This window comes from Carassius gibelio, chromosome A15 (assembly GCF_023724105.1).
Source record: "Carassius gibelio isolate Cgi1373 ecotype wild population from Czech Republic chromosome A15, carGib1.2-hapl.c, whole genome shotgun sequence".
Lineage (NCBI taxonomy): Eukaryota > Metazoa > Chordata > Actinopteri > Cypriniformes > Cyprinidae > Carassius > Carassius gibelio.
Window position 1 is genome coordinate 6,043,338 of NC_068385.1, and position 26,585 is coordinate 6,069,922.

The 26,585-nt window shown below is 37.8% G+C and overlaps 2 protein-coding genes and 1 long non-coding RNA gene across 4 annotated transcripts in view; 1 reads left to right on the forward strand and 2 right to left on the reverse strand.

The window, feature by feature from the left end:
- Positions 1 to 26,585, reverse strand: part of LOC128029013 (uncharacterized) — a 385,593-nt gene that overhangs the window by 42,629 nt on the left and 316,379 nt on the right. The window lies entirely within an intron of this gene.
- The window catches only part of LOC128029018 (uncharacterized), a 247,494-nt gene that overhangs the window by 40,761 nt on the left and 180,148 nt on the right, over positions 1 to 26,585 (forward strand). The window lies entirely within an intron of this gene.
- The window catches only part of LOC128029014 (uncharacterized), a 28,237-nt gene continuing 3,991 nt past the window's right edge, over positions 2,340 to 26,585 (reverse strand). Inside the window, exons 7-14 of the mRNA XM_052616459.1 lie at positions 24,440 to 24,538; positions 23,855 to 23,965; positions 17,881 to 18,310; positions 17,548 to 17,619; positions 17,339 to 17,408; positions 5,292 to 5,384; positions 2,916 to 4,922; positions 2,340 to 2,501 (exon numbers count right to left, since the gene is read on the reverse strand). Of these exons, the coding sequence (XP_052472419.1) occupies positions 2,473 to 2,501; positions 2,916 to 4,922; positions 5,292 to 5,384; positions 17,339 to 17,408; positions 17,548 to 17,619; positions 17,881 to 18,310; positions 23,855 to 23,965; positions 24,440 to 24,538 (2,911 nt within the window). The 3' untranslated portion in view covers positions 2,340 to 2,472. The remainder of the gene's footprint in view (positions 2,502 to 2,915; positions 4,923 to 5,291; positions 5,385 to 17,338; positions 17,409 to 17,547; positions 17,620 to 17,880; positions 18,311 to 23,854; positions 23,966 to 24,439; positions 24,539 to 26,585) is intronic.

A 26,585-nucleotide genomic window follows, 5' to 3' on the forward strand; every position in this document is an offset into this window, starting at 1 on the left:
TGGATTTCAAAATCTAACTGCCACGCAATGTTTTTACCAGCCACTTTATTGTTTTTAACCAACAATGTGTAACTGCCTGTGAAAATTAATACTACAAGATCTACAATACTTAAAGGGTTAGTTCACCCAGATAGCAAATTTATGTAATCAATAACTTACCCTCATGTTGTTTCAAACCCATAAAACCTCCGTTTATCTTTGGAACACAGTTTAAGACATTTTAGATTTAGTCCGAGAGCTCTCAGTCCCTCCATTGAAGCTGTGTGTACGGTATACTGTACACACAGTATAGAAAGGTAAGAAAAACATCATCAAAGTAGTCCATGTGACATCAGAGGGTCAGTTAGAATTTTGTGAAGCATCAAAAATACATTTTGGTCCAAAAATAGCAAAAACGACGACTTTATTCTGCATTGTCTTCTCTTCTGTATCTGTGTGAGAGAGAGTTCAAAACAAAGCAGCTGGATATCCGGTTCGCGAACGAATCATTCAGTTCACCAAATCGAGCTGAATCGTTTTAAACGGTTCACATCTCTAATACGCATTAATCCACAAATGACTTAAGCCGTTAACTTTTTTTAATGTGGCTGACACTCCCTCTGAGTTCAAACAAACAAATATCCCGGAGTAATGCATGCACTCAAACAGTACACTGACTGAACTGCTGTGAAGAGAGAACTGAAGATGAACACCGAGCTGAGCCAGATAACGAACAATAGACTGACTTGTTCACGAGTGAAGAACCGGTTGCATCGGTTTTCGGCTCACCAGTAGTTCTTTCAGACAGTTCGATTCAATAAACCGGTTGAAGAAAACGGTTCCCAGGTTCTTTTGCTCTCGACGTAATGGCATCATTTGCGATGATTGCCCTTGATTCAAGCCTTCAGTTTACCCGCGCTCATAACACTAGCACAGAATCAGTTCAGAATCAATCACCAAAAGAATCAGTTCAGTTCAGACGCCCTGTGTGTCGCTCTGCTTCACGCTGAATCACACATGTGCAGTATCATCAGCTCCTCGGTTCACGAATCGGACGCGTCTGACAGAAACTGTTCTTGACTCGTGAATGAGTCAAATGTTTTGTTCGTTATCTGGCTCAGCTCGGTGTTCATCTTCAGTTCTCTCTTCACAGCAGTTCAGTCAGTGTACTGTTTGAGTACATGAATTAGTTCAGTCAATGTACTGTTTGAGTACATGAATTACTCCAGGATATTGGTTTGTTTGAACTCAGAGGGAGTGTCAGCCACATCAAAAAAATTAACATCTTAAGTCATTTGTGGATTAATGCGTATTAGAGATGGAAACCGTTTAAAACAATTCAGTTCGATTTGGTGAACCGAATGATTAGTTCGCAATCCGGATATCCAGACTGCTTTGTTTTGAACTCACTCTCACACAGATACGGAAGAGAATACAATGCTGAATAAAGTCGTCGTTTTTGCTATTTTTGGACCAAAATGTTTTTTCGATGCTTCAAAAAATTCTAACTGACCCTCTGATGTCACATGGACTACTTGGATGATGTTTTTCTTACCTTTCTGGACATGGACAGTATACAGTACACACAGCTTCAATGGAGGGACTGAGAGCTCTCGGACTAAATCTAAAATATCTTAAACTGTGTTCCAAAGATAAACGGAGGTCTTACGGGTTTGAAACAACATGAGGGTAAGTTATTAATTACATAAACTTGCTATCTGGGTGAACTAACCCTTTAAGCAGTTTATATAAGTCTCAAAGAAATACTGACATTTTCTCTTTCAGTGATGGTCAGAAGAAAAAAAAAAACATGTTTACAGCCTCGTACAAAAAATTATTTTGGTATATATAGCTAATTTTGCCCTTCATGACAACTGTGAGTGGGGTGAATTTTTTTAAAACTCATCTGTTTAAATTATATTACCATATTTTCTGCACTGTAAAGACGCACTTAAAAGCCTTTCATTTTCTCAAAAAACGACAGAGCGCCTTATAATCCGGAGCGCTTTATATATGGATCAAGGCACTCTGTCAAAATGTTGACATTCCCTTTAGCACAGCTCCATGATCATCTAGTGGATGCATAATGCAAACCCAGTCAAACGTTTGACTGCAGAATCTTCTATTCTATGCACTTTATAATCCGGTGCGCCCTATATAAAAGTGAAGTGACATTCAGCCAAGTATGGTGAACCATACTCAGAATTTTAGAAAACAGTTCTAAAATAGGCCATTCATTGAAGGTGTGCCTTATAAACCGGTGCAACTCATAGTGTGGAAAATACGGTAAGCCTTAAAGTTCTGAAGTTAATTAAGGGCGTGGCCACTTGAGTGACTGCTGTCACCACTGTTGAGCTAGGTGGGCGTGGCTTCAGCAACCATTTTTGATTATCCAGTAGTGGCGTTCTGCCAAGATGGTTAGGTCGCCTCCATCCACTTTTGGCTTCAAAAACGCTCTTCGGAAACCAATGGGTGACATCACGGACACTATGTCTATGTTTTTATACAGTCTATGGTTAAAACTGAAAAAATTTTTATATATATATATATATATATATATATATATATATATATATATATATACACACACACACAGTTACTTGTACTTGTACTTTTAATTATTAAGTAAATTTAAGTTGAGTTCAACTTCTAACAAAGTAATTTTCTGGTAAGATATCCATCTTTCAGTATCTTTCAGGTACTTTATACACCACAGAGTAATATTATTTAACTACTTGTACAGTACTTACTATATGGTTGGGGTTAGGATTTAGGTTTGGCTTAGGGTTACTTGCATGTAATTATGCATAATTAATTGTGATTATAATATTAAGTACATGTAACATGTAACAAGAACACCTCAAAAATCAAGTGTTACTCATTTTTTTAAGCAATTCAAGCATTAATATGTTCTAGATATTTAACATGTATCTCACCATCCACTGGTACTGGTGTCTCCTCACTGGGTTTGCTGATGTCTCCTTCTCCATAGACAGCAGAGACTCTGACTCTATAGATTGTGCTGTGAGGTACAGTTAAAATATATTCACATTCAGGTCCTTGTGTTTGTACTGAAGACCAGCCCTCCAGTCCTGCTTTTTTATACTCAACCATATACCGTAGCACTGGAGAATCTTCTCCAGTTTTACCCTTCAACCAGAAAATTCTGAGAGTGTCTCGGTTCAGCTTTTCCACAATGGGTTGTCCAGGTGTTGCTGCAGCCGCTGTCTGAAAGTTAATCATTTTACTGAAATTGCTCATACAGTCCTGCTCAATAACTGAATACCTCAACTGATAGTGGTGGTCAGACTTTAACCCTGAGATAAAAAAGGTTTTCTTGAGAGTGGTCACATCAAAAATGATATGTTTCCATGTGGTACTGTTCATTTCATCATCATCATCCAAAGCCCTGTACTCCACCACATATTTCTCAATGCTTTTAGTTTGTGGTTGACTCAGTTTCAGGGACACACTGGTGTAGTTGATGTGAGATATTTGGAGGAGATCTGGCTTAGTTTGAAGTTTCAGATTTCTGCTCACAATCCTCCCGGCATGATAATACTGCACAGTGTATTCAGAATAACCATCATCATATACAGATGCAGCAATGAACTTGGTTCGCTTTCCATCTTCATTTGTCTCTTTGGCAGCAATGAATACTTCTAAATCAGAAAGTACTTTTTGAGTGATATAAACAGGCTTAAATGACTGCTGTAAATCTTCTGACTCGATAAAATCAGATGGATTCAATGTGCCCTTTTTCATGAATTCAATGTACTGCCTCAGAGCTGTGAAAAAAGAGTCATCTGCCTTTATTGATGAAATAGTGAAGCAGAACACACTGCTCATCAGAGGATCATTAATGATTTTCTGAAGCTCTTCCTGTGATTTCACAATAGTTATGCTTGCTGCTCTGCACCTTTTTAAAACTCCCAGCTCCGTTTCCTTCTTCTCAAACCAATGATGTGTGTTTTCTGGATTGAATGGAGACCGATCAGAGATACTGACAAGTTCTTGTAAACTCTTCTCTCTCTCGTCTTCATTGATGTGTTTGGACTCAATAATCTTAGCAGTCTTTCTTTGAAACTCTGTTCTGTACTCCTGCAGAAATTCTGAATACCTTGGAAATATTTCTTTTAAAGCAGGGAACCATATGATCACACTAAGATTATTGTAGTTTGTCACTATGTCCTTGCACACCCTGATTTGTTTTCTCAGATGTTCTATAATGTTCTCAGCTCTTTGCAGCAAGTGTTCGCTCGGAGCAGCACAGACAGAGCTCTTGTTTAGTTTCTTGAGAGGATACAGCCAGACCTTCAGAGGAACTGCTCTCTCATCTTTAGATCCAAGCAGCGCTGGCAGAGATTCATAGATCTCCAATGCCTTTTCAAAAGATAATGAATTTTTCCAATTGGCCACATCACTGTAGAAACTGCAGGCATAAAAAATGCTGTTATCCTTTTCAGTTTCATTAAGACTTGAAAACACATCCCTTGCACTAAGGTCGGTGGTGATCTTCTTGATAACATTTTCCATTTCTGTATTTTTCTCTGAGCTGATTCTCTCATTATCAAAAACAAAGAAGGCTTGGGCTCCGTAGAACACAGCGATGATCACATGTGTAGCTGTGGTTGCATTAATGACTGAGCCAGAAACTCCTTCCTGTAAGAGTCTTTGGCTGATCATGTCCAGTCTGGTGGTGGTTTTGTAGTGTAGTGTAACTCTGTCCTGATGTTGAGACTGAACTGGGTGATTCAGAAAAGCTGCAGCTCCATTTAGCTCCATCAGTCCACACAGAGCACTAACTCGCAACATTGGTGACATTTCAAAGGCTCTGCATCTCTCCTGAAGGGAGTCGTCTTCCAAAACCTTTACATGTGTTTTCAGTTGGGGCCAAGATATTCTGTCACTTGTTAAAGTGTGGTTATCCCAAAGATTACTGTCTGTAAACACATTCACAGTACATTCTATTTCAATTTACATGTGTACAAATATATACAAGACATACTCTCTGCACACAGCCTAGGATTAGAGAGAAGGGAATTTTGTAATGTTTATAAAATCATAAAGTCAAATAACAACACTTTTATTTAAACTCAAACTCAAACCGTACACAGTATTATTAGTTGCAGTTTACTTAGAGGACAAAATAATAATTTCCCCACTCAAGTAAAAGTACAATAAGTAGGGTGGGAATTAACATGAGCATATTTTCATTACAATTACATTACATACTGTTTTATAATGTGTATTTACATCACTAAATGACATGTAAAGCTAATAGTCATGGTTAGTGAACAGTCTAGACCAACCTGAAATTAAAGATTCATTGCGCTGGTCATACAACATTCCTAGATCCAAAGGACGACCAAGAGCTGAAACCTCAGTTACATCCATAGGTAAATCTGTGGATAATTTGGGGATAAAAATGCACATTATTACAGCTAGACGACTGGTATTAAGAAAAGCCGTTGAAAAACACTGTTAAAGGGGTCATATGATGCACATTCAAGTTTTCCTTTCTCTTTGGATTGTTACAAGTTATTAGTGCATAAAGAAGATCTGTAAAGTTGCAAAGACTAAAGTCTCAAACCCAAATAAATATTATTCGTAAAAAATAAGACTCATCCATACCCCTCTAAAATGCCTTGTTTAAATGCCCCCATGTGTCTACATTACAATGTGGGAAGATTTCCATAATGCCGCTCAAATGTTCATGCAAAGAACAAAGGTGTAAGTTTGATTCTCGCTGTTGCTATCGGCATCATGTTGTGGAGATGCCTTTTCATTGTGAAAGCGAAAATACTTTGTTTGATCTTCTAAAAGAGGACACAACTAGATAGGGTTGCCACCTTCAATACAGAAAAATATGGGACACCTGGGGGGTACACCCCTCGTGGCCACGATGGCCACAGGTCCGATGACGTGCCAGTGGTGGTAAATCACAACTTAAAACAGGTTTTCATAAAAATATTAATTGCTAATGAACTTTATTAATTGTGTAAGGTGGCGAGAACACAGATTTTGGATAAAATATTTGTCATTGTTTGCAGACAGTAACACCATCCCAAACTGTGAAACCACATAAATAACCGATCTACAAAACATTTTTTTATTATTATTATTATTGATAAGTTAATCGATTTTAAATAGTCTATTGTTAATTCTATAGTAGCCTATTGAATAATGCAATCATTTAAATTACTTAAGTTGTTTATTTGCTTCACATAGGCACTGTATTTTATTATTAAATATATCTTATCTCTTATTAAAATAATGCTTATGTGTCTGTAGCCTACACCTTAACCGTAATAAACAAATCGTTAACACTTTAAAATAAAGTTCATTAGTTAACTACATTAATTAACATTAACTACACTAATACAGCAATTGTTCATCTTTGTTCATGTTAATTTCATGTTAATTTCCACATTAAACAATACTTAAAAATCTTGTTAATATTAGTTAATGCACTGAAATAACATGAACAAACAATGAACAGCTTTATTTCTATTAACTAACATTAACAAAGATGAATAAATACTGTAACAAATGCATTTCTTACTCATTAATAGCCTCTTTCACACAGTAATACCAGTAAAGTTCCGTAAAATTACCGGAACGACTTTACAGGTAAATTAAAAGATGCCCTGTTCACACAGTCAACGACATTCTGTCTTTTTTCCAGAAAAGCACCATTCACACATCCATTCCAAAATACCGGTAAATTCTGTGACGTCATTAATCTCTAAACAGCTGCGCTTGTATTTTTAAACATGGAGGGTAATACGTGTTCAGTATTTCTGTTTATGGTTTAATTTTTTGTTTCAAAATTTATTATTCATGTAACTGCTTTTTGTTACAGAGACATCGTAGACGACTGTTTTGAATAATTATACTCCCCATTAATAAAACACCCGATGCTGTCGGGAGCTGCACAATTTAGTGAAAATCGGATTGAAAGGATTAATAGCACAATGAAGTTGCGATTGTAAATTGCAGTCTGTAAGATGCACTTTGCAGAAAAGGTGCGTTCACAAATGTAGCCTGATCCAAATTCATATCAAATAGTCTATCAGCGCAGATAAACAGTTGTGCGTTCAAATTGAGTTCAAAATATGTCCCAAAGCACCGGAAAAATTACCATGAATGTGACAGAGGGAAATAGTACAAATATATTTGAATTATTTACTAATAGAGTGTTTTCTGAGTCTGTGCCCCAAGGATGAAGTTGCCTGACTCATCATCTCCTCATTAGACGCGCCTCCTAAACGGATTATGATTGTATTGAGATTTTTTGTTGTTTGTTTTTATTATTTCGTTAAGTAGTAATTAAAAGCTTTCTATAGATATATTTATCATGTCTGTGAGGCATGTATTCGCTGAGTTTCGGTATATTTTTGTAAGCTCTCCTGTTCAAGACGAGATGGCAGAAAGCATGTTTGTTTTCTTTATTTTATATTTATTTATTTTATATTTCTTTCTGTTATATCATGATCGCGCTGGCACCTATGTCCCAAAAAAAGCGTGCTTTATCTTGCATTCTCCGCACAAAATATTCATATAGCGCACATGTATCTGGGTTCAACGTTAAAACATCGGTATGCTTGAACTGTTTTATATCTTTAGATTTTATTTTAGACAATTCGTGATGATTTGAGAAGGCTAAACATAGGCTATGTAAACTCTCTCTCTGTGCTGGCCGCTTAAAAAAAAAAACTTAGCCTATATGCCTGTTTAACGATCAAAAACTGCTCCAAACATACAAAACTGAGCTATTTTAATAGCTGAAACAGTAGTATGAGCTGTTTTGGGAGAATTGGAAAAAAGTGCTGAACATCCTCAAGTGAGTTGCGGGGCAAACCGAAAGTTGAAGCCGAATGTCAAGCACTCTTCTTCACTGCTCCGACTTCTGTTTTTCTGTTTTTCCCTATGTAAAAACTAAAATTAAAATTAAGTTGTAAAATTAAGTTGTAAAACTTAAAGTTATTATTATTATTTATTGTGTTCGGCATGGTGGGCAGCGTGTGATTTCATGCCGTGCCGCGGGTTGAGATCCACGTAGAGCTAGGCCTACAAGATTTGTGGAGTAGCAAATAGACTGACAAAAGTCATAATAGGAACAAGAAATAATCCCACTACTACTTCGTTTGTGATGGTCGTTTATTTTTTAGATATTAAGACGCAATGTTTTCAGTTTATTGATGACCTGACTTTGTCCTGTCGGCGACAGTTAACAGTTATTTTATCATATGTTACTGCATCACTAACAGTTTCTCTCAGATGACGGCAAATTAGGCTACTTCATCCGACCGGATAATAGGAAGCGCCTTAATTTCACTGTCGCTTCAGTTGGATGGATGACATTTATTTTATTTGATTAAACATTGCGTGAATGCTTCATGATTGGTAGACGTCTTACGTCACCGCGTTCTGAACTCTTACGTGCTCCTACCGGTAATTTTCCTTCTGCGTTCACACACAGCAGAATTCCGAATTTACTGGTAATGTTACAACTTCTCATACTGTTAAATTTCCTGAACGAATTTACCGGTATTTTTTAAAAGATCCTGTTCACACATGACCTCTTTACGGCAATTTACCAGTAATTTTCCGGAAACGTCTGTATGTGTGAAAGGGCTTATTGTTAGTTAATACACTAATGTTTAATAAATGAACCTTATTGTAAAGTCTATGAATGTTGTTCTCCCAAGGCATGCTGTCGCACATCTGACAAGCCACCATGCGCAACAGAGAACTCTCGCCGACAAATTGTGCTTGATACTCATTTCTGCTAACATTTTCCAGCCAAGTATTTGATTCTTCCCACTTTCGTCTGTACTTTTGCATCAACTTTTGTTTCAGCGATGGACGCGGTGGGGTATCTGGAGCAGCCATTCTTTCAAATCACTCTCTGCCAAGAAATCCACCCTCCTCTGACTCTGATTGGCCGTGAACCTGAAAACCAATCAATCTAACGATGGCAGTGAGTATTACCCAATCAGGGACAGAATAGGACGAGCCTTTACAGAATGCCAGTGGGATGATCTGCATGAGATATTGCATTGAAGACAACTCCGAAAATAAGAGACAAACCCCGTCCCGTATTGATTCAAAACGGGACGCGCTATTTTATTCTCAAATACGGGACGATTCCGTATTTTAAGGGATGGGTGGCAACCCTACAACTAGAAATCAGTGGTTAGGTTGTATTAATTTACAACACTGTTCCTGAACAGTTTGACCCAAATATTCAGATGTGTGCAACCAGGGCCCCGTTATCCTAATGGGCAACATGGGTTGCAGCCCAGGGCCCCGAACAATAGGGAGCCCCCAAGACAATTCTCTTTTGTTTAGGATTGCCAACCATTCTACATAATTCTAAATTAATCCTGTATTAAATGCATCAGAGAAGTGTTCAATATGAAGGCTATATTCAGGGGTTAAAGCAAAAAAAAAATCCTGAGCTTGAACTTTTTTCCGGGGGTGGGGCGGGGCAGGTCAGCACATGCAAAGCATGCAATGACTGTGACAACTTTAACATTTGAAAGGATACTATGGCAAAGTTATTGCTTTCTTTTTTCAATCTGATTTTCTTTTTCATGAAAATATGATTGACCTGCAGAATGAAAGTTGTATCATACACTTGGAAAATGATGAGCTGTATCATTGCTTATCGACACTAGGGGTGTGACAATACACTTAGACAATACACATATTAACTAATCTAGGGCTGTAACAAATTATTTTGGTAATCAATTAATCTGCTGATTATTTTGACAACTGAGTAATGCCTTTTTTTTGTGAAAACCAGGCTTTAGTATGACTATTTATATATAAACTAACAATGACGCAATTAAAACATCAAAACCAAGAAATTACAAGATTGTATTGAACAACATTGTTAAAATACATAAATGTAATATGCCTAGAACATGAACATAACTTAAAGGGGGGGGTGAAATGCTAGTTTTCACTCAATATCCTGTTAATCTTGAGTACCTATAGAGTAGTACTGCATCCTTCATAACTCCAAAAAGTCTTTATTTTTATTATATTTATAAGAGAAAAATAGTTTGTACCGATTTTTCCCGGAAAAACACGAGCGCCTAGAGGCGTGACGTGTGGGCGGAGCTAAAGAATCACGAGCGCCAGTAGGCTTTTGTGTTGAGAGCATGTGGAAGCTGTGACACAGATCCAGAGGCTGCCAGAGGCTGAAATTTAACAAGAGCAGCATCAGCAAAGGCGTCTCTATGTGGTATGTACTGAAACCTTATATATTTGCTTAGCGGTTTTGGAAAATGACTAAGTTCCACTTTATGTCGTCTTTTTTTTTTTTTTTTTTTTAAGCTGTACACGTGGAAAGTGCAGTTTGATGACAACATCGCATGTTGTTTACTTGATGTGCTTACGCGCTGATAGCTAAGTTAACAACACAGAGATATTTTAAGCAGTTTTACTTTACGGTTCCAACACACGATCGTGACCCTTTTTCGTTGGGACTGCATTATCCTTAAGAAATAAACGATGTGCAATCCGAAATGCAGGGAACAAACACAAACACTTGCACAACTCCGTTGATGCTCTGTAAAAATAAACTCCATCCACTGGTCCCTTAATGCTGTTTCTCTTTTGGTAATCTGTGCAGGGTTGTCTTGCCCTGGAAACCAAAAACACACTCCTTTTGTGACATTTCGCGACGCTCTCGCTCTGATCAGACTGTGCTCAGCCTCTCAGTGCTCTGTTATATACGGGAGCGCGCGCTCTTCCGGCAGAAGTGCCTTAGGACCCATATATGGAAATTCTGTTCCATCTAACGTCACACAGAGCCATACTCGAAAAAAAACTTTCCGAAACTTGTGACAAACCGGAAGAGGTTTTTTTGGAACAAATATACTCCTTCAAACGTTCAACTTAATTTTTGAAACTTTGTCCATGTTTAGCATGGGAATCCAACTCTTTAACAGTGTAAAAAAACTCAGTATGCATGAAATAGCATTTCACCCCCCCTTTAAGTACATTGTGTATTAAAACAAATACCTGCAGAGGGCGCAAACGGCCTGGTGATGTTTCACTTTACAACATTAAACAATGTTTAAATCCATTAAATTTTAACATTTGGTCAAGTGCAGAAACATTTATTTTGAAATCGCAATGTACAATAAAATGGCATGTTTAGACATAGGTTGATGTATCTCCTGTGTTGGCAAAGGTTTATAAATGATTTATGTTACAAATCTAGTGAGTTAATGCACACGGTTTTTCCAGATTACATTAAGCAATCAAAATTCACAGCGTATACAGATGAAGAGTTTAGCCCCTTTCACACATACAGTCTTTACTGGTAAATTACTGGTAAAGTTACCATTAAACGTACAGTATGGGATTTTTGGCCACCAGGGGTCACTCAATCAAAATAATAACATAAGACGTACTTTGATGACATCGGGAAAGAGCGCAAGGCTCATGGGAGTTGTTGTTCATTGGAACACGCGCTCTGTCACTTCCCACATTCCTCACTCATTCTAACTTAGTATTTTGACAATCATTTCTTTTTGAACGGGGAGATATATGAATTATGAGAGCCCTATCAAATCAATATTCCATCTAGCTAGTTGTAATATATGTAAAAAAAAAAAAAAAACACGGTCGCCTTTCCTTAATAATTATAATTACGTTTATACTATGATATTGAACAAGATAGTGAACTGCATTTGAAGTTACTTTATCCAGCTAGATATAGAACAAATGTAGATTTACATTATACTATACATCAGAGCTAGTCCGTCTGCGTTTTACACAAGACATCATTGTTTCACAAAATATACGGATAGATACAGTTAGCTGAATGGATGCATACCTGTTTATCAGAATGCAAGTGAGTTCGGCATCTCTCTGTAGTTTCAGCTTGTCACGAAACTATCTTGGAAATGCAACTCCAATATTTACCCGTGTCTTGTTGCTTCTCTTATCCCAAAACCATCTTGGGTCATTTATTTCACCCGCACGTTTGCGCTTCACAGAACGTGCAGGCAAAGCATAATCATGATCCATAACTAAGTTATTGATTGAGGTTTAAATACGAATATAAACAATATAAATATAAAATATAATAGTCAAGGCTAGCTACTACTTTTTCTTCTTCGTCTCGTCTTTGCTTCTGTTCACCTTTGTATTTGGCGGTTCCGCAGGAAGTTAGATAAACTAGAGGTGTCAAAGTTTATATGACGCCATAGACTGGTGACAAAACGGAAATAAAGAAACGTGCCGTGTCTTCTAATTAAACTATAATTTTCTCCGGATTTGAAAGTTTGTGGAAACTGTCGGGATAATGTAAGTACACAACAAAAAAATATATATAACATAGATATAGTGATTTCTGTTATTTTTAAAGCAGAAAAATTACATATTGCGCCTTTAATCGATCATGTGTGAACAGGACCTTTTCAGAAATCCCGGTAAATATGTTTTGGCAATCATATCATTTTTATGGAGATGACATGATTACTCTAAGCAGTTTACAAAGCTCCGCTGCTTTATAATTAGCTTTTCTATGTAAATATGCGCTAGATGGATATATTTGACCATTTCCGCTAACAGCTTTTTGTTGCGCTTCTCCATTCATCAGGGCTGCGATTCTGTATTGAATACTATTTTGCGAATCTCGTGTTTATAAATGCAAAACATTCTGACTGGCTAGTAATGTTAGTTAGCCTGGTAATACCAGACTCTGCTACTTCACTTTGCTTCGTAGACAGAGTCTGGAATGGCATAATAGAGAAGTGTTTTCTCTCTCGCTAGGGGGCGCTTGTCTGTAGTTTAAAATCATTGGTTACCCATAAGCCAATCAGATACGTTTAGTTATGACGTATGTTATGCGCCTGTACAGCCGCATCGAAGCACAGACATCATGCATTGAACTCAAATCTATGATTGAACTTCCACTGTAAACCTGTTGTAAACGCATGATGATGCGAGCGAAATACCGGAGTGAACATGGCTGTAAACGACTTTTGCAGATTATGCGAAGTTAATCTACTCATACACTGTACAATCACGGCCTCTAAACTTATTTTTGACCGAGTGAAACAAGAAAATGTTTGTAGCCAACTCTCAAATTTAGGATTAGATCTTTTAAACAGCTCTTTGTTCCTCACGAGTTTGTTGGAAATGCTGCTAAATAGATTAACTTGAAGTTAATTACCAAACTCACCATTTGTATGCGACATGTGCCTCGTTGACAACCATGGCGACAAGGTTGTCTTGATAAAACGTTGATGCTAGCATAGCTCACCATTTGGGATTCAGAATCCAGGATTCGGGGCTACCAAAAATAAGGCTGTAATACCCCGCCATTATATCTTGATCATTGTGCACGCCAAGCTGTGCAGCACACAGACCAAGTTTTTCTGCCTCCTTGACCTGATCCTCCATGAGTGCAACCAAGGGGGACACAATTACAACTATAGCCTTGCCGGCCTTTGGCCTCCCCAGTTTCTCGCTAACTAACGGTAACAATTGATAAATTAAACTTTTCCCAAAACCAGTCGGGAGTAGGGCCACAACATGACCTCCATTTAAAATGTTTATCAAACACTCTTCTTGTTCTGGCTTCAGTTTGAAAAAGAGTTGAATGTTCTCCATAACGGAGCGAATTGCATCCCGTGTCTCGTTTCCCATTTCCGCGGTCGTTTCGGTTTTCGATTTCTCTAACCTACAATGTAAAACTCGCCGCTTAGCATCTACGTCACGGCTCTCAGCCCGCCCTCTGTTCGTTGATTGGCCCGGCTGTTTCCAGACCGGTGGCAAAAAGAAAGCTATGACGCTGTATCAGACTGAGTACAGAAGCGAAAAGAAATTGAGCGGAAGTAGGAAGTCTGACGTAGTCAGGCTAAATGTTAGTTTGGTTGAGAGTGAAAGTTGCACCTCTCATACCATTGGTAGGTGAACACATGGACTCAAAAGTGATATCAAATCAAAAAGATTTTTATTTTTTTTTAATGTATGTTAAACGCTGCATGCCGGAAATCTGGCATGGTGCCGGAGAACTTTAAGCCCTGTATATTGAACGAGATAGCAGTTCGTCCAGTATTATTAAAAATTAAGGATTTTTACAAAAAATATTGTTTGAATTGCGAACGCAGCTGCTGAAGGAAGGCTTTAAAACCAAGCAGAATCTTCTGCTGCCTAGTCGATCCCGCTTCACAGTAAGCAGCATTTCTGCAAATCAGTTTGGACAAATGCAAAGATGTTAGTGTTGATCGTAAGCAGAACATCCAGCTGCAAAACATACAAGAACCGACCTGAGGGAAGATGTCTTTTACTCTTGTAAGTGAATGTTGTTAAATAGACCAACACCAAGTTTTATAATAAGAAAATGAACAACAAACGAAGTGATTTTTTTTATGCATAATCACTAAAACAGTAACATTACCAATGATGTCTGGATTTTAAAAGGGGAAGTCGTGGCCTGATGGTCAGAGTTTGACTCTTATCCCTATGGTTGTGGGTTTGAGCCTGTGGGCCGGCAATATCATTACTGAGGTGCCCTTGAGCAAGGCACCGAACCATAAACTGCTCCCCGGGTGCCGCAGCATAAATTATGCCCACTGCTCCGGGTGTGTGTTCACGGTTTGTGTGCGTTTACTGCTGTGTGTGCACTTTGGATGGGTTAAATGCAGAGCACAAATTCTGAGTATGGGTCACCATACTTGGCTGTATGTCACATCACTTTTTTTTTTTATGACAACTTGACTGACAACAGTTTAATACTACCAGGTCTCATGTGTACCTGGGTGCACATTTTAGCGAGATGCGAAACACGTACCAATAAGTATATATCACTGCAGTTTCCAAAATAAATATACACTAGAGGCCGTAAAACTCTGACACATTTTATTCCTTCTCACACAAATTAACAGTTTCAATTAATAAAGCGTAATTTTCGCAGAATTAAAAAAAGATCAAAATGGAGCAAATCCCATTTTGAAATGAAATGCGCTTCAAATAACGTTCGTGTCGATTGCATTGTTTCACCACTAGGTGGCGACAAGTGACTTAAAAGTGACTTTTATCATTAATCCAGTATTCAGTGTCACATGATCCTTCAGAAATTATTTTAATATTCTGATTTGCGGTTTAAAAAACATTTATTATTATTATTGTTGAAAACAGTTGAGTAGATTTTTGGACCCACTTTATATTAAGTGGCCTTAACTACTATGTACTAACATTAATTAATAATTTAGTACAATGTACTTATTGTGTACATACATGTTTTTACATTGTACTTATATAAAAAAAACTACATGTAATTACACCTGTATTTAATTTCTGTAATTACATTTATAATTACACTGTTGACCCATACTTTACACCTTAACCCACCCTTAAACTTACCCATACCTCCAACCCTCTCCCTAACCTTACCCCTATCCCACCTCAATAGCAGCAAAAGTGTTTTACAATACAATATGAACACAATAAGTACATTGTAATTATTTTTGTATGTAAGTACATAGTAGTTAAGGCCACCTAATATAAAGTGGGACCATATTATATATATATATTTGGGGAAGTCGTGGCCTAATGGTTAGAGGGTTGGACTCCCAATCGAAGGGTTGTGAGTTCTAGTCTCCGGCCGGACAGAATTGTGGGTGGGGTTAGTGCATGAACAGCTCTCTCTCCACCTTCAATACCATGACTTAGGTGTCCTTGAGCAAGGCACTGAACCCCCAACTGCTCCCCGGGCGCCGCAGCATAAATGGCTGCCCACTGCTCCGGGTGTGTGCTCACAGTGTGTGTGTTTGTGTGTTCACTGCTCTGTGTGTGTGCATTTCGGATGGGTTAAATGCAGAGCACAAATTATGGAGTATGGGTCACAATACTTGGCTGAATGTCACTTCACTATATATATATATATATTTTTTAGTCAAGCATCGTGGGAGAATCATGATCTCTATGAGACCCAAAAAATCGTGATTCTCAATTTATCCAGAATCGTGCAGCTTTCCCAGGGTCCTCCATGTAAATTACTTCCCATTGAGTTGTAAAACCACCCAGACTTGAGATCTGAGTTAATGCAAATTCCAATTGTTAGTTCCTGTCTTGGTCTGTCTGAGGTATTTACACGATTGCTGCAAAATGATCAGGGCCTTCTGTGGCTGTAATGAACCCATAGCATGAAGTATGTTACATTTGATTCTAATCTTTCTTACTCTGTAATTATTGGCTCTTGTAGATTACGCTGTATCCTTGTTACCGCATTTCCTGCGTTAGGCTAATAACGGACTAAAAGTGACATATCGAAAGGGAATCTGTGCCCTATATAGGTCCATACAGAAACTTCAAATATGTGAACGATGCTCGGTGTCACCGTTCAGTGACATCATTGAATGCTCTGGGAAAACGTATGGTCAGTGTCGGTCACAGCACCTATTAATTGCAGTTTTGAATCCAGAAATTACTCATTTACAAATTCTAAACTCTTATTATGACGAATGTGGTATAAAAGATTTGTTTATTAGAAGAATAATAAGTTAACTGGATGTTAGCCTCTGGATGCCGTTCTAGCCTATAGCCTTCATTTATGTGGCTTTATTCTGGTTTGCCGGTTGGTCACGAATTTCCACAAATTCAATAACATTTAGGCATTGTTTATTTTTCTAAATCGTCAAAGTCTAACCCTCTAATTTCACAAGTTTATTTGGTTATCTTTCACTTTTTATCACAGTTTTCGTATCTCTCAATGTGGTAAACATGGGAAGGAGAATTTAGAAATTAATAATTCATTCGATTTATTAATTTGTTCCCTTATTTCAGTTAAATCATGGGTTATTTAGGCAACAAAATTAATGAAACATGGACAGTTTCCACAAATAAGTCACAGGAACAAATTAACAAGTCGTAGGATAGCCTTTCTGTCCTGAGTCCTGCAGCTCTGCAAAGTGCACAAGATGAAACAATGATCTGGGGAAATGACTTAGTTACTACATTTCTATTGCTTTCCATGTTGAAGAACTTGTGTGTTGTTTCTATTTTAATTAAGTTTAAATCACATAAAAGCTTAATTTTTGCATTGTAAATGAATGATTATGCGTTTATACACAGTCACCATCACTCACAGCTGCTTGCACATGTTTTGTGCATATTTGTAACATATTTGATTTCAATTTTATTTACATATACTAATTTAGGAGATGCTTTAACCCAGGTGCTCACATAAAAGATATTTCTATTTATTAATTGAAAGGATTTCAAATATCAAGGTAGCTTAGTCAAGTTACTGCTAAAATAATCCATTTGTGATATTTCTGTGAACTGCTATAAATAAGCTGATAAGAGGAGTATCAGAACATACCATTACTGGAAAATCCACTGTAGAAGCACTTAGTTGGATGAGAATATTCCATTTGTGCATCCCTTGAAATCTAAACCAAAACAGAAAATATGCAAACACTGTCAGAAAAACAAGTGATTGCTGTATAATTGTATGTGTGCTTCAAAGATCTTTAAGGCTAAAACAACTGTTCAGAAAATGTTGTTCTCAGCTTTCTGATCTCTTTTTACCTCATCAATGAATGCAACATCAAGCTCTTTGATCTCTTCTGTGTCCTTACTGTCTTGTATTAAAACAGTTGCCTAGACAAAGCAGAATCAGTAGTTCAAGCTTATTTATTAAACACTCTTTTAAACTTATTTAAAACTAAACTTTACAGATAGATACAACTTTTGATGTAAGAGTAGATAGAAACAGAATGCAGTTACTGAATGCAGTTAATGAAATACACGATTAGATAATCTAGGAAGACACATAATTGTAATCAACATTACTTTTAAATTAACTGTGCAACACCTGTTGCTAACTATTCTGCCATCATTTCTATGTAACTTTACAATCACCTCCACCAGGTTGTGTCTCTGCAGTGCTGGTACTGTGTAGTGTTGTCTGATGTGTGTCTCACAGTAAGAAGCAGTGCAGGTCAAACAGTTTTTAACAGCTTTGAGCTTCATCTCAGTGCAGATATCACAGGCCACATCTTCAGGTCCAGCGTAGCAGTGAGCAGGAATAGCAGGACTAAACCCTGCCTTCTGGAGTTCCTCAGTCACTTTAGACAAAGCAACATTTATATTCAAAACAGGATGACCTCTGAACCTCTTTCTGCACTGAGGACAAGCGTAAGCTCCAGCTTGAGTTGGTTTGCTCCAGAAGATCTCAATGCAGTGTTTGCAGTAACTGTGTCCACAGGGGAAGGAAACTGGATCCTTGAAGACTTCTGTGCACAATGGACACTTGCAATGATCCTCTGTCAGCAGACTGGCTGAAAGTGTGCTGTAGAAACATCTGCAGTTATTACACACTCAATCATAAACACAGTGGGGAAAATACAAAGTAAATAAAAACAATACAGTGCAAACAGCATTAACAACAGTGCACAACCTTCACAGAATGGCATGCTTACAAAAATACATTTCAGATTAAAAAAAGCAGAACAAATCTTTTTCATTACTCTAACTGTAAACTTCCTTTACTCTGGAAATTTTGTGCTTGTCCAAATACCCACATTTGCAGTCTTTGCACTTGACCCCTTGTCTACTTACATAATGTCTTTCCTGTTTTTGGCCTCAAGTGTGTGTAGAATTTTTCATTACTCGATGGGTCAATTCAAGGGTTTATAAAGCTTTGTTTTGATTTTCAATACTTTGCATTTTACAATAAACTACCCTATAATATATATAATTGTGCTGATATTTAGAGAGAAAAAAAGGCACTCTTTGTGTGTTATTTGTAGCTTATGGACCACATCACGTTAACACATTCATTCTAATCTTCAGAAAGATTTTTAATCTGACTGACCTCATGTAAATCACAGTTTAGAGCCAATGAGTCTGCATCAAACTGTGCCATTGAAACCTTTAGAGGCCTGTCTGAGCATCACCAGGAACACATCTACATTCCTAGCTCGAACTGATAAGCTTCAATGAGATCTTAATCAGCTCCAATGGCCAAAGCATGCAGAGGAAAAGACCTCCCCATGCCACTCTCTCACACACACACACACACACACACACCTTCTGCATTTAACTCAGGATATAAGCCATTCCAAATGTATACGATATATTCCTGTGTGTTTGTATGTTTCCAAGCTCATATAAGCATAGTTATGATTCTCTAGTCATGTTAGTTGCACTCTTAGTGCCTACTTGTACCATAGCTTGGGTTACCAGATAACCAGTTCATCACGCCATTCATAAAATATGCAAACCAGGTGTCATTGAGACAAAGAAACACTTTCCTGCTGAAACTATAAGATTTTTAATCGGTCAATCCAACCAAGAGGGGTGTTACCGGGAAACCAGATAAAACCTCTTCCATTCCCTCTTTCACTTCGAAGCAGTCAACCCATGGATGAAATGACGAAGGTTTCACTCCTAACAGGATTCAACAGGAATCTACGCATTATACATGCCCCAGGACACTATACTTTTACAGACCAGACACTTTACAGAACCAAATTCAAATATTCTCTTGTTAACTATTAAGATGCGCTTCTAGCCTTTGACCCCTTTTAATGAAGGTGATGAGATTCATTTATGGTTCTTAACAGGTTGTGATTTGGTTCATGAGTAAATACTGTCATGACTCCCCACGGCTTTGCGCATGAGCGCGCTCTCTCGCTCTCACTCTCTCACTTTTCACTTTAACGTTCAGGTTTCGTTACATGCTCTTGGAGCAATGAATTAGTAATAAAATAATTTTTTGTGGCCAGAGAAATAATTTTACTTAGAGTCAACAAACGATTAACAGTGTCCGCCCTGCGGATGAACAAATTATTTTATTGTACTATTAATGCTTTAATCCTAAGTAATTCCTGAAGATGAATGTAGTTAATAATAACCTGTTTTGATTATGTACATCTCACTTAGAGCTAATTTGTTACATAAAGATTAAACTAAATCAGATGATATAAATATACAAGACAAACTTATTTTGGAAAATTTTTGCCAGCATATCTTGAACTTTTGCTATTGCGTTATAGAATATGATTGCTGTTAATAGTGTTGATCGTCCGTTTATGTCTTTATTTTAATAATAATAATAAACTTGAATTGAATTGTGTTCTTAATGACAGCTTTCCTAGAAATATATCCTATTCCTTAAATAAGAAATATCCCAATATATCGCCTTGCTGGCAGTAAACATATTGTATCGCAACACCTACATCGTATCGCCAAATTCTTGCCAATACACAGCCCTAGTAGACAATACATATTAGGACTGTGTATCGGCAACACCATACGTATCACAATACAGGGGTTGTCATAACATTTTGATCTGAACAAAAAATTACAGCCTGTCACTGTTTAAATTCAGAGATGAAGACTGCTATCTATCGTTTTTGGAGGCTAACTCAAAATGAAACAACTACAATGAATCTTAAATAATTTTTTCTTTAATATCAATACCACTAGTGTGCATGCACTATCAAATGCCAAAGACTGCAAGTGTGGTTATTTGGACAGGCCCATTGTATTGGTGCCTACGTTTAGAAAATTTTTGGTCTTTCAAAGAACTATGGTTAAAATTTAATTGTATCAGAACTATGGTTAAAATTAAATTGTCATAATTCATCTTCAGAAAATCTTTAGTTTTCAGTAGGGTTGGGAATCGTTAGAAATTTTCCGGTTCCGATTCTGGTTCCGGTTCCACCTAACGGTTCCGGTTCTTATTTCGGTTCCATTAAAATCATTAAACAATTATTAAGATATAGTGGTAAGGAAAAATGCACAATACTCAACTACTCAATGCTCAATACTATTTATTACTTAATGTCAACTTAAATTAAAGGTTGGTAATGTCAAAATGCAACATATATTACAGTGTACAGATCTTTATAAGCAGGGTGGGATTTTATTTTTATTTTTTTTACATTTTCTGGTTCGGCTTCTGGTTTCATTTAAATGAACTATGTTTTCTACTATTTTACCTTCACTGAATGTAGCATTGCTGGAAGGTAGTAAGTAATGTTGAGTAATGCTAGTCCATCGATCAGAATGTGGTTCAAAGTTTTTTACACTATCAATAACGTTTTGCTTTTCAAGCAGGAATAAGCTTGTTGGCCAAATAGTCCATTGAGGGCTGAGACTAGGGCTGTGCCGGTTTCAGAATTAGTGATGACGGTTATGACGCGAGTCAAATGTGACGGTTCATAACATAACCGTCGGGGGGGGGGGGGGGGGTGTTTTTTAGTGTGTTTCATTTTTGTTTCATATTGTCTCGACCCCATGCTAGTGGATCTGCCGTAGAGTCAATTGGTTGATCTTGGAGATAGCGGGTTAACTCCGTGTCAGCGCGCGGTCTGATCGGTAAATTAAGGGGCACAGATTTCAGACCTCCGTTTATGAGATCTGTCACAAAACTCATCATCCGCGCCAAAGTATTCTGAGCAAATTTCAAAGCCACACCCGCACGCCAACCGCTGTTTAGATGACTGACTGTTTTGCGGTCTATGGCGATGCAATGCTTTGCTGATGCGAGCCGCAAAAAAAAAAAAAAGGATGCAGCAAAGATATTTAATGCTAATGTATGAGGCATAGGCCTACACTGAGTTTAATTTACAATGAGATGCGCTCTAGTTCACAGTGCAGTGCAAGTGAACGCGGCGCGCTGGTGCTTCCATGTCACGGTTATCATTGTCTGCTATATTTGCTTTTTATTTATTAAAATACATGCAATTGGTTGATGAAACATTTATTAAAATTAAGATAAAATTTGTTCAAAACCAAATTCATTTTTTAAAAAATGTTTTCTACAAAGCAAAATTTAATGAAGTGGTAAATATCATGTCTGACGATTTACAAAACTTCATTAAGTGGTAAAGACCATGTCTCCCGATATATTGATATCTTATGATCCTATCTAAAAAATGAAAATTTTTGATAAAAAAATTTTGTAAAAAATATTTTAATGACACGGTTTTGGCGGTTATAGAGTTCTAATGACGGTGTTCAACTATAACCGCCGGTCTCACGGTTATATACTAACCGTCACACCCCTAGCTGAGACACTTGTTAATTTCCCTTAATTAATGAAATATAAATGGTTAAACTTAAACATGTATACACACTCTCCATAAAGTCCCTATTTTACAAATAATAATGCAGTCAGGAGATGGTGTGATACCATGAGTGGTTTCCACATTTTTAAACATTTAAAATGCATATTTTATTGCTTAGTTTACCAGTCTTGAAATGACCTGTACATTAAATAATCTAACCCTCCTACTTTCATAACAATAGCAGTCTATTTATTTAGTGGTCCAAGTTGAAGCCAGTATGTATATTAATGACAATATTGGACAAATATAATGTAATTCAGTGATGGCAGGTGCAGCGCGCTGCTGTTAGATTTACAGTCAGACCGGTGACACACTGGCTGCATGGCGTTTCTGCTGCGTGGTGCCTGCTTCGCGTTTTCTGTGTCTACCAGAATCGTGCCTGGCGCGCTGCTGCTACTGTGGGTGACATAGAGGGAGACCGCCGACAGACCAGGCTCTTGTCTTCATGACAAAAATATAAACATATATATAGGCGTTTTCCGCGCGGCTCGAGCGTGGCTGAGACGCGCGTCTCACACAGGCAGTCTGCAAGCTCTAACCTGTTAACATGGGAGCCGAATTCAAAACGGACACGCCACGCAGCTGAGACGCTTGCGCCACGGATCCAGTGCGCCGGCCTCAGACAAAACGATGTGCAGTTATCAAAGGCGCGAGTGTACATACAGTTGTGGGAAACAATGTGTTCGGCAATTAAAGACACGACAGCGCAAAAAGTCTGTGGAATGTGTGTTATTGGAATCAATGTGCTCAGTAATTTAAGAGGCAGAGAGGTGTGTCTGTCATTCGGTTCGTGACATCCTTTACGGGAAACGCCGAATATTCAGAACACCGGCGAAAGGCTGCTCACAGCGCTTGGTCACGTGTTGCACAAGAACCGTTTTTAGAACCGAAACTTAGAAAATGCTCACGGTTCCATTCTTTTCAAAGAACAAAACCGGTTCTGAATAAGAACCGGTTTTCGGTTCCCATCTCTAGTTTTCAGATAATATTTATTTTAAGGATTAACATACTGTAACTTTATTATTCAATGAATACTGTGATGCAAATATTTTAATGGCCTCAGAAGCTGTCAAAAGTGTATGTTCAAAATAGAATGTTCAGAAAACTGTAGGCTTAGAATGCTTAGATCAAAGACCAGGTCCCTATGATTAAATCTATACTTACCCCAAAAAGTGCTTAACATTAGAACTAACAGTCATAGGACAAACCAATGACCTGATTAGTATAACCAATTACTTTTTTACTAAAATACAAGGTATCAATGTTCATGCATCTCACTCTTTAGGGAGTCTCTTTTGGTTGTTGGGCTCCCGGCCATGAATAAAACTTTCATTACTGCAAAGAGCAACTTGGAAGTGATGTCTTGTATATGCTGCACAGCTGAGTAATAGAAGTACTAATGATTCTATGATCAAAAGACCACCGCACATACAGTACAGTGGTAGTGTTGGAAAACTATAGAGCCGTCCTCAGGCTGAGGAAACAGCGTACAGCTGAGAAGGGCAGTGAGAGTGTATAGATGCTAAAGACCTGTGTGCTCATGTGTGATTGAACTAGCGATACAGTAGTAGCTTCTTGATGGGACGCCGTCACCATACTTCAGGGAAGTATTGGACTATATTGCAAGTATTCAAGGAATTCAGGGAATAAGCCGAGATACTACAGTTATTATATTAACAACTGTAGCTGTTTGAGCTGTCTGTGGTGAAGACAGATTAGCACTGAAAATTTCCACAATACTCAATGCAATCCCATACCTTCTAAGCCTGTAACTCTGTGTTTCATCCCTGAATCCGATCGGTCTGTCCATTGACTGCTCACTTTTTACAGACAGGAGTGACGGTGCTGGAGATGGCGACTCATCTGGACTGTGAGGGTGAAAGAAAGAAACAAACATTTACTTTTTCAGAATTACATAGAAAACTTGACTTCAATATACTGAAAAGAGATTTGGATGAACTATGCAAGAATAGTTGTTTTATTGTTAATAGGACCTCTAATGTACATACAGTTTTATCAAAAGCATGTGTCCAAGCACATTTATATCCAATCAAACATTTTTTTTGTACTTTTAAACACTGTAAGGTTGAGTTCTGCCTTTTAACGCAATCGGTCAATCCATTAAATAGTTGCTTTTTAAAGAGAAATATGAGATTGCAGGAGATGATGCCCCATCTGGTCTAAGACTGTCAAAAAAATAAACTTTACAGAAAATTTAAGTTTGACAATGTTCAAAATACAAACAAAGGATGCACAAAAAAAAGATAGCTTTTTCATTTTTTCTTTCTTTATTATTCAACAAGCACACCATTTAAAATAGTAAATTTTCATACTTTACATACCCATTGTAACTCGGGATTCCTTTGATGAACGCAATTGGCCGATCGCTTTTCACAGACAGTGGTGAGGGTGCTGGAGATGGTGTTTCATTTGGTCTAAGACTGTGAACGTAGTTAAGAACAAATTTCACAAAATACAAAACAAGGGTAAATTATTTCAGAATTTGGCATAATTAAAAATAAATATATACAACTTATAAATCAGAACAACTTCTGTAATATTGAACAAAGATGACAATGCACACAGCAAGGATGGAGAGCATGTGACCTCACTTCCTAATGGATTTTAGCTCTGTGTGGCTCACTCTCTCTTTCCTTTCCTCCTAGGACAGAGCGAAGGGAGCTAGGTTTAAGAACACTTTCACACTAGCATGTTTGATGCGCACCCGGGTTCGATTGACATCAGAGTTAGGTATGTTTAGCTAGTGTGAAAGCTGTCATGCAAACACAGGTGTGCACAGGGGTACCAAACCCGAAACTACCAGAAGGAGGTGGTCTGAGTTCGATTGCACTCGAAATGTGGTGCGGTTCGCGTGAATATGAAAGCAACACAGAGTCAGGTGCACACTTGTTGAGGAAGTATTTTTTTAAATAAAATGCATATAAGTGATAGTGTTGCAGATTTACCTTGGATTTGAGCGAGAGTGAGCCCGTAGTGTATACGCATGTAGCAACTGGAATCAGAGTGGCAAATGAATGCTAATCCGCTGACTCCTCAAAATATACGTGTCTACTAGCGACACATACAGTAAACCCACGTTGTTAAATCAGCTGCGCATAATAGCATCAAATTAATTTAAAAACACTATATATTGACCAACACTCTGTTTTTTTTTGGCATGTTTGTGATGAAGAAAGATGAACGCAAATGCACCAGGGTTTGATAGAATCAAGATAGTGTTAAACCAGGCCAATGCTGCCGGGAACAATCGCACTCGGGTTCGAACAACAGCAAACATGTCCAGTGTGAAAGTTAGAAATACACACAAAGTGAACAATGGTTATCACTTTCTCAACATTTGTTGAATTATTCTTAAAATTTATGTCAATTACAGGTGTATCTCAATAAATTAGAATGTCGTGGAATTTCTGAATACTCAAATTATTAAACTTGTGTATTAAAAAAATTAATCGCACACAGATTAAAGTAGTTTAAGTCTTTGGTTCAACAAAAACACACCAATTCACTATCTCAACAAATTAGAATACGGTGACAAGCCAATAAGCTAATCAACCCAAAACCCCTGCAAAGGTTTCCTGAGCCTACAAAATGGTCTCTCAGTTTGGTTCACTAGGCTACACAATCATGGGGAAGACTGCTGATCTGACAGTTGTCCAGAAGACAATCATTGACATCTTTCAACAAGGAGCAACAAACATTCATTGCCAAAGAAGCTGGCTGTCCACAGAGTGCTGTATCCAAGCATGTTAACAGAAAGTTGAGTGGAAAGTTGAGTGTGCACTGAATTTATTTTATCCATGAAATACTGAAACAAATAAACTTTTCCACAACATTCTAATTTATTGAGATGCACCTGTGAAGCCTGGCTCACACTACAGGATTTTTAAAATCATAACTGATTTTGAAATCTGGTTGCAGCACACACGAGGAGAATCTTTACAGATTATCTTCCCTAAAATATTAAACATGCACACACTACAAGATTTGAACATCGTGGCACATCACACTGCAAGATATTATTAAGATTATCATGCCAGAGGGAGCGCCTCATGTGATCTAACGCAGCAGATCGTCACTGAATCTTTTTTTTTTTTTGCGTGCTATAGCTTTGTGCACTCACCCGGTGTATTCATACTGAGGCGATTTCACTCCAGCGCTTCTCTTTCTCCTTACAGTTGTGATGCATTTTTGCCACATTATAAAGACAGTTGTGCTACTACAAAATGTCAAGAAACAGTTTCCTCTATCTCCACTATTCAACGAAGCCACACATCAGCTGTTTTGCGCATTGGCTGTGAAAGTACTGACGTAATCATATTGCCATCATCATTCGGATTTAAATCCTAAATATCAAACATGTTTGATAATAACCAGGGCTGCCCCGATTTGTGTGTGAGCAGATGGGGAATGTGCGAGATTCGATCGGTGAACGCCTCATATTACCAGATAATCCCCGCCGAACATCGG